The sequence below is a fragment of the Schistocerca piceifrons genome, chromosome X, assembly GCF_021461385.2.
Source record: "Schistocerca piceifrons isolate TAMUIC-IGC-003096 chromosome X, iqSchPice1.1, whole genome shotgun sequence".
NCBI classification, from domain to species: Eukaryota; Metazoa; Arthropoda; class Insecta; order Orthoptera; family Acrididae; genus Schistocerca; species Schistocerca piceifrons.
Window position 1 is genome coordinate 509,534,476 of NC_060149.1, and position 8,676 is coordinate 509,543,151.

At 38.3% G+C, this 8,676-nt stretch overlaps 1 protein-coding gene across 3 annotated transcripts in view; it reads right to left on the minus strand.

Annotated features, from left to right (window-relative positions):
• LOC124721718 (trafficking protein particle complex subunit 5-like) overlaps positions 1-8,114 on the minus strand; it is a 53,656-nt gene extending 45,542 nt beyond the window's left edge. For 2 of the 3 annotated variants that reach the window (XM_047246808.1, XM_047246807.1), the window contains exons 1-2: positions 7,886-8,114; positions 7,320-7,496 (exon numbers count right to left, since the gene is read on the minus strand). In XM_047246808.1, the coding sequence (XP_047102764.1) occupies positions 7,320-7,477 (158 nt within the window). In that variant the 5' untranslated portion in view covers positions 7,478-7,496; positions 7,886-8,114. Of the gene's footprint in view, positions 1-7,319; positions 7,497-7,689; positions 7,851-7,885 lie in introns of those variants that run through there. The other variant, XM_047246809.1, reaches the window with a different exon arrangement.
• Between the last annotated feature and the right edge of the window lie 562 nt (positions 8,115-8,676).

An 8,676-nucleotide genomic window follows, 5' to 3' on the forward strand; every position in this document is an offset into this window, starting at 1 on the left:
GAAGAGAGAAGATTCCCACTTCTTCAAGGAGACTGTCTATGGAACTAGTCCAGCAGGCACTAGTTGTACGGCGAGTTCCATGATAATGGATTAGGTCTAATTATTCTAAAGCCAAATGTGCTGCTGAGTCATTAACATTGTGAGCCCAAGCAGGACTGGACCAGAGCCTGGTAAATATGAGGAGAGTAGCACAATCTGCACCCCAAGGAGATGCCGAAAGTTTCTTAGATCTTTTTTTCCAAATGTACTAACCATCTTGAGGTTGTTTTATAGTAAAAAAGGTTGGCTTCAATTTGCAATTATCAGAGTCTCTTGTCAATTACTTATAATCAGCTCTTGACAAAAAAAATTCATTTTGATCACATTGTCAAAATATTTAACAGGAGTGTATTCTCACGTCCAGGTACCAATGTAAACTACTGATGTGTTATTTGGTAATAGTTCAACGTAACAATTCACAGAACTTTATCAACTTGTTGGGCATTAAGCCCTCCTTGTCTATTTCACAACCCAACAGCCTGTGATGTTGTTGGTTTGTGGGGCATTCAACATCGAGGTCATCAGCAATCGTACAAGTTCCCAATCTTTACAATTCCAATCTCGCCACTTGCTGAATGATGAGGACAACACAAACACCCAGTCCCCGTGTGGATAAAATCCCCGACCCGGCCGGGAATCAAACCTGGGACTCCGTGATCCAGAGGTAGCAACACTAGCCAGTAGACCCCGAGCTGCAGACAACCCAACAACCTGGTATGTGTTCATAGGAGAAAGCTCTACATTTCATCAAAACTATTAAACGCATTCATTTCTCCTAAAACAACTCTCAAACTGGTCATGGTATCAACATTTTTGAACATAACATCCCTCAATACAATTTCAACTAATTTAACATGTTCAATCAGTAAAACAACAATGCTGTGCACATGGCAAGACTGCACAACTATGCTACTTTTATCTCATATAGAAGAAACAGTTTCTCAAGAGGTTGGAGGAACAAAAGGATTTTAGAGCAGGGTTAAAAACATTTCTTCTTGAGAACTGTTACTGCAATTTATATGAATATGTGGACACAAAAGAATTCTAACTGCTCATAAGCATCCCCCCCCCCTCTCTCTCTCTCTCTCTCTCTCTCTCTCTCTCTCTCTCTCTCTCTCTCTCGAAAAACATGTAATTGCAAAAATAACTCAAAACTAGCCAAACAAATACTACCACAGAAATCAAACAAATGCTAATATGGAAATTAAACAACGAAAGTCTTCAGCAACCGATGAAACCACAATAAAAAACAACCTGAACAAAAACTGGGAAAGGAAATTTCACATGATGTGTATAGCTCAAAACCCACAATACCACGAACCCCACAAAACCGCAAAATCCTGTACCAGGAATTTTACTTGATCTATGTAGCTTGAACAAAGTCCACAGTAACACTAAATTGAGCTCACCCATACTGAAACGCTAATTTGATCGATGTAGGAAAAACGAATACCGTGATATGTACATATTACAATCAAACCATTACCAACGAACAATACAACCAAAAAATTCATAAGAAATTGCATTAACACAAATTTCAATATACAATAAACATGCAATTAAGTGCCCCCCCCCCCCCCCCACCCTCCAAGCGCGCGTTTATTTTTTACCAGGCTGTTAGGTGAATAAGTGTATATAGTGAATTTTGTAGCAAACATTACAAGGTTTGTTATCTTCGTGCTTCTGACCGGATGCAGCATTCTAGTAACATAGTAATTCTATTATTCTCATAAGTACCATCCTGTCATACACATTAAATTTTAGATTATGACCACTGACGACCACATTGTGCACAGATATGCATGGCCCATGATTTTTGACAAAACGAGGATTATGTATCCACATATGTTACAATAGCTTTTGCAAGATGCACTTGAGGCTGGGCAGCACCTAAAACCAGTAGTGAAAGTAAGATAATTTAAAACACATTCTGGTGGAACAATGTCCTCCATGAAAACCTGCTTACCAACCAAAGATATCGGAAATATAGCTATAACAAAAATTGCGTGTCATCAACACAATCTTCTGAATGGCCAGCTTAGATTTCTCAAACCAGGAACACCTACAGATATAACTTCAGAGGTTGTCCTGATGACAATGACACGTATTGGTCCCTGGCCCAAATTCCACAACTACGGTCAATGTCACACCTTCTCCACAAACTTAACACTTCACATAGTCAGCTATTAAATCGAATAACTGTAGGCGTCTAATTGTGGTCAGCATTATGTCCACTATTGCAGCTTGCACTGACCTACTCATGAATTGATTGTCACATCCACAACCAGCAATAAATGAAACACAAAATCAAATCTCCAACCATAAACAACATACCACACTAATAATTCCAAAACACAAAACAAATTTATTGCCCATAACTGCCAACACCAAAATAACTCACTAACAAACCACCAAAACTCTTCCAAAATTATTCTAACAGCCTTCAAATAGTCCAATGAATCACTAACAGTAGACACAAACAATTCACAAACTAACAGCCCACACTAGAGCACACCACCACATACTCAAACAGTCCCTCTGCGAACACAATCCATTTCAAATATGATGTGCCATTATGATGTTACAGGTCAACCAAAAGTTTGTATTCAACCTGTCTTTTGACCCGACCCATGATGTAACTGTGTTGTGCAACGTCATGGTGAGTGTTTTTGAGCGGGTTGTGTATGTAGATAATGTGTTTTAGTATTTGGTGGCTTTCTTGTGTTGGATGTTTATGTTTCGGAGTTGTTTGTTGGGTATGTTTGTTAGCTATTTGACAATGTGAGTTGAGAGTCAGGTTGCTACTGGAAGGGCTTGTGCTGGTTTGCTAGTAAGTTACTTTGATTTTGGATTTTGTAGCTGATGGGCTTATGTTTGAAATTCTGTTTCTTATGGTTGGAGATTTAATCTGATTTTTCTGTTTATTTGTGAGACATGGATTTGACAAGAAATTTTTCGAGTAGGACATTGCTTGTTACAATGGGCGGAGATATGTTGTTTATGATGAAGTTCCTGCAGTTATTTGGACTGAATGCGAATGATTTGAGAGGGGTTCTTGGTATCAAGTATTTGTATAAGCTATATAGGTCAAGTGACCTTTGCAGTACCAGGTTTTCATGTTTTGTGTGCTATTGAGGAATTCATTTCAGCTACACAGGTCAAGCAAAATTTACAATACCAGCAGTTTTCATTTTTGCACTTTCTGTTTGTGGTGAATGTTGAGAATTTTGTAAGCTTCGATTTGAGTTCATTTTTTTTTTTGAATGATGGCGTTATTGTTGTTTATTTTGTTTGTTCCTGTTCAAAACCCCCTTATTACCTATGGTTAATTTCATTCTATCACTGGAGTTAAATATTTAATGCATTGTTTAAGTTTGTTTTCAGGTGTAATGAGTGAGATCATGTTCATCATATTCTATACAATTGTAACAGAGGTGTCTGATATACTGACGACATCATAGGTCAAAGACAATGGGTGGTAACGCGATCTTCGGTTTTGCCCAAACAACACAACACAGTTCTATCACAACTCTCAGCAAATGGGTCGTACCAAACTTCAGTTGATTCATAGATGTTTCTGCTGATGGTTTCTTGTTATCTCTGATCCAGATGCATTTGCAAATGCATCAACTGGATGACAAGAATCACATGCAAGGAGATTTGTGCTATGTTATGAATGAAGTACTGTTATAATTACCTGACAATGTTAGTGCTGTAGGAGGTGCTCTTTAAATACAATGTTTTAGTCTTTTTAACAAAACTTTTTATTTGCCAAGACAGGAAGGATGAATACATCAATTACTATTTTCGACCAGTTAAATGGCCGTCTTCAGATCACATAATAGAAAGCAGAATTTACACCGACAGGCTGTCAATTGGATAGCTTCATCCGATACAGTCAGCAGACAAGAAGGCTCCCTATACTGTCTCATTGTATCACTATGGTGTATGTTATACTGCGCAATGAAATGGTGCCTAATGTATCTAAAGTTTATATATCATTATCACGATTTTTGAGTTTGGTATTGCAAACACAATCACGACAAACCGCCTGCTTCAGCAATCGTTGTAGATACTGCTTTCTATTATGTCATCTGAAGATGTAAAATGTGAACTTTCATGGACAGAAGTCTCACAATAAATAAAGTGCTCTGGGGTATTGTGTCATAGTCAAAAGGATTCCACATTTAAACCCAATGTTTTGACCCCATCAACTGAGGACATTTTCAAGGGGCATCATAGCTTCTTTGACTGTCCAATTCACACCCTGGCTTGCTACTGACTGGAGCAAAATTCCAATTACACATGCTTCTGCACAATGGCGCAACATCACACGTTTTGAATACCTAAGCGTTAACTTGCCAGCGTGGACTGCCATCATCTACTGTTGCTATCATCCCATGCTGGAAGACTGGTGCATTTCTTCTTCAGCACCAGAATCCAGATATTCTATTGCACACCCTCCTCCTTCCTACTAAAATTCCTAGTGTGTTTTACACTCTCTACAGCCTCTCTGTACAGCCTTTCATGCTATCTGTTTGTGGCTGCCAGTACTTGAGTCCTGCCAAACTGAATGTGGCAATCTCCTGACTGCAAAATATGTTCTGTTGACAACAGAAATGAAACAGTTGTTTTGAATGTGACCAACCACCACCGTAAGATTAACAAATTATTAGATTGGCCAACACGTAGTATGAAACTGAGTAAAGACTCCACTGACAAAGTTCTTTGAACATTTGATAAAGTTCTCTACCAAACAGAGCATTCATGAAAGTATGTTCAATTCAGCTGCACTGCAACCAAGACTTTAGGGGTTCCCAAAGGCTCACAATGGACATGTTCCTCTAAGACCTATTGTGAGTGCTACTGTTTCACGAATCTATTTGAGTGCCATATTCTTGACAATATTATTATGATTGTATGTGGGCAAATAGGATACATATATCAAGAATTTGGCACATTTTATCATTAAATTAAATGGCATAGTGGTCCAGTCAGAGGACATATTAGTTTTGATGTGGTATTGCTATTTACTATGGTTGCGCTCAATGAGGTGTTGCAACAGCTGAATCAGATTTTTTGCTCCCAATATTGACTATTTTTTTAAATATTGCCTCACAGCCACATATTTCAAAAGTAACAATGATTCTATGAAAAGGTGGATCGTGTCACTCTGGAGAGCTCCTTAAGCACAGTCACAGAGAATTTCTTTATGGATAAATATGAGGATCAGTCATTGGAAACATCCAACAAGAAACTGAATATCCAGTACATGGACGATAAGTTCGTTTTGTGGAGACATTGCAGTATGAAACTAGCTCAGCTTCATAAGCACCTCAACAGGATTAATCTGAAGATTCAGTTTACCATGGAGCAGGAGGCAGGTGGAAGATTAAATTTTCTTGTTGTTCGGGTTTTCAAGAAAGAAGATGATAACTTAATCCATACAGTTTACTAAGAACCTATCTACACAGACTATCACACACACCAGGATTCAAACCACACGCACAACAAAATCGAGGCGGCATAAAAACATTGGCAGATGGAGCAAGGTACATCTGCAAACCACAGCTGCTTGATGCAGAATTAAAACATCTCACCAATGCATTGCTCAAGAATGGTTATTTTTCCACTGAGGAAAAAAGAGCATTAAGACAACTGCACTGAAATCATAATGATGCACAAGTGACTGAAACTGACATTTTTCCTGCCTTTAATTAAAGACATTACTGAGTGCATACGAAAAATCTTGGAAAAATAGATCATGGTAATCTATAAACTGACCGGAAAGATACAAGATCACCTGAAATTGGCCAAGGATGCTTGCCAATCAGTGGCAAAAGCAAGAATTTATAGGGTTCCGCATAGTTGTGGGGAGGTGCACATGGATACTTTTAAAAAAAAAAAGAGCCCAAGCACAATTGATTGACGGATCACCTGGTACGGAACATGCTTTGCAGCTAAGAGATCAAGACATTCATTTCCACAGAGCTGAAATAATGGCAGCCACAAACAGACACCATGAAAGGCTATAAGGGAGGCCACAGAGATTATAAAATACCCCAGGAATTTCAACAGAAAGGAGGACGACATGAAATTGAATGACACCTGGATTCCCGTGTTGAAGTTGTGTACCAATCTCCCACATGTTGTGACAGCAATAGTGGATGACTGCAGTCAACAACAGCCAACTATGCTCAGGTATTCAAACCATGTGATGTCACGCAATGTGTGGAAGCACACAAATGGAAGTTTGCTGCAGTCTGTGGCGAGCCAGGGTTTGACACAGACACAAAAAGAAGTTTCAATCCCCTTTGCAAATTGGCCTCCACAGATGGGGACAAAACTTTGGTTTTAAATGTGAAAGCCATTCAGTCAAGGCACAATAGCCCGGAAATATATTAATTGTGATGTGAAGGTGGCCATTTAACTGGTCAAAACTAATAATCTATATATCCATTCTTGCAATCTTGGCAAAAAAAGGTTTTCTAATGAAGACCATAACACTAGATGTATGGCCTACCATTGGTTGCAGTTTTAACATCTTTTTCTAAAACATACAGAACAAAGTTTTAGTGTTCCAGTGCTGCTACTGTTTGTAGTTTGTGTGTAGGGACTGAGCTGATTGTAGGATCTAGAGATGTTACGGCATTAGAAGACTGGGGATTAGCAGTAGTCTGGCCACCCCGACTTGGGTTTTCTGTGGTTTTCCAGATTGATAAGGTGAATGCTGGGATGATTCCATTGAATAAACCATAGCAGACTTCCTGACTCAACCTTGCCTTGTCTGGTCCTGTTTCAGATGTGTTGCATAGATGTGTACAGTACATATATTTGAAATGTATTTAATATGTGCCATACCACTGCATGACATAATAATTGAGCAAATAAACTTACACTATGCACCCCAGACAAAATTTCTTATATGCACACTTAACTCCAGCTATCATAGCATTGTCTAAATCATTTTACATAATAATATAGCTAGTGCCACCAGCACAAAAACCTGGATAACAGAAATTCTGTCGCAGTTTTTAATGAGCATCATATCCTAATAGAAAACTGTAGTCAAAGGAATAGGTGACGGAGCAGCAGCTGTGTGTCACTGATAACTTATTTTATTACACTCTTAGGAGCATCACTATCACATTTTACTATATTCGGTGTAAATGTAGCACGAATGGATGTCTGGCTGTATTATATATATATATCCAAATCAAGTTATATTTTAGAGAAAGTAGTAGCAAAAGAGAAAACTAGATCTATTGCAGTATACTCACCTGCCCTGTAGTTCTGGAATGGTGTGCACTCTGTTATGGCAGTACTGGACAATTTCTGAGAATAGGAAAGCATAACAGCTAAGACTAACTTCACCTTTCCCTCGACTAAGTGGCTTGTCCAGTATATTTGATCTCGTGCGAATTTTTGAGAGGTTCATAATCGATTCTGGGCGACTTCTAAAAATCATAACGTAAATTATAAGGAGACAGTATATACAAGTACAATATGAATGTTACATTGAAGCTCTCCAACAACAACAAAGAACAGATCCTTGTTCCTAAACAAAAAACTATAACTGCAAATTTCAGTGCTTAATTTTCTAAAAACCAAGAAACCAATACACAAAAACAAAGCCACTAGCGCTCTTACTGTGGTAAGACATAACTCCACCCATGTAGTTTTCCAATACAAATGAAACAGAGCAAAATTCCGCTCTCGTGAGACGCAATATCATAAGGTGTAATGTGCTGTCCATATTCGGTAATACATGCCGAATTCAGATACCTTAACGTCTATGTATTAGCGGTAAAATGTTAAAACGTAAAATAAGAAAAATTAAACTGACCGAAACTCAACTGTTCAGCCGGTACCACCAACGCATAATTTCCTGCTTCGAACACTCACGGAAATCTTACGTGCCGTTCTACATTTCTGAACACTTCCTTCCTACCTAATTAAAGCCATACCATGAGAATAACAAATCCACTCGGTTTACGATCATCATTAACTCCATAGTCACACCACTACCTCCTCCATTTGTAAACATTAAGCAAGCTGCTGTCACGGATGGCTACTAACAGTCCAAGACGCACTACCAACTGCAGTTTCATAAAGACAAAGTAACACGTTCAATTTATCGTAAGCATATTATCTCCCCATGAAATTTTTCTCCGAAAATAATTCGTCGTATAAATTTAAAAACGAGCTAAACTGCAACGAAAGGTTTTTTAATGTACGCTGCACTACTTCGTGAAAAATGTGCGGATTTCGCCTCAAGCTTTCATTGGAGATGTCGCATACCATTTCTGCTCTTGATAGCAATAAACCTTTTCTGCACTTTCTGGTATAAAAAACGCGTCTGAAGAAACTTTCTGGGGTGTAATGCTTCATGTATCAGTAACAAACGTTTATGACCCAACTGAAGTATTACACTTACAGTGGAAAGTAGCATCCGCTTGCATAAACTTTGCTGTTTACTAAGTAACATATGCGTTACTCTCTGTTGTTCGTAAGAAATTTTACTCATATAAAACAAGGTAAGTAGAGAATAATCCAACCAACATGTATGTTGCTTTTTTTTAAAAAAAAAACAAACACTTTAATCCGCTACATACTGTAATCGAACTAATACACGGT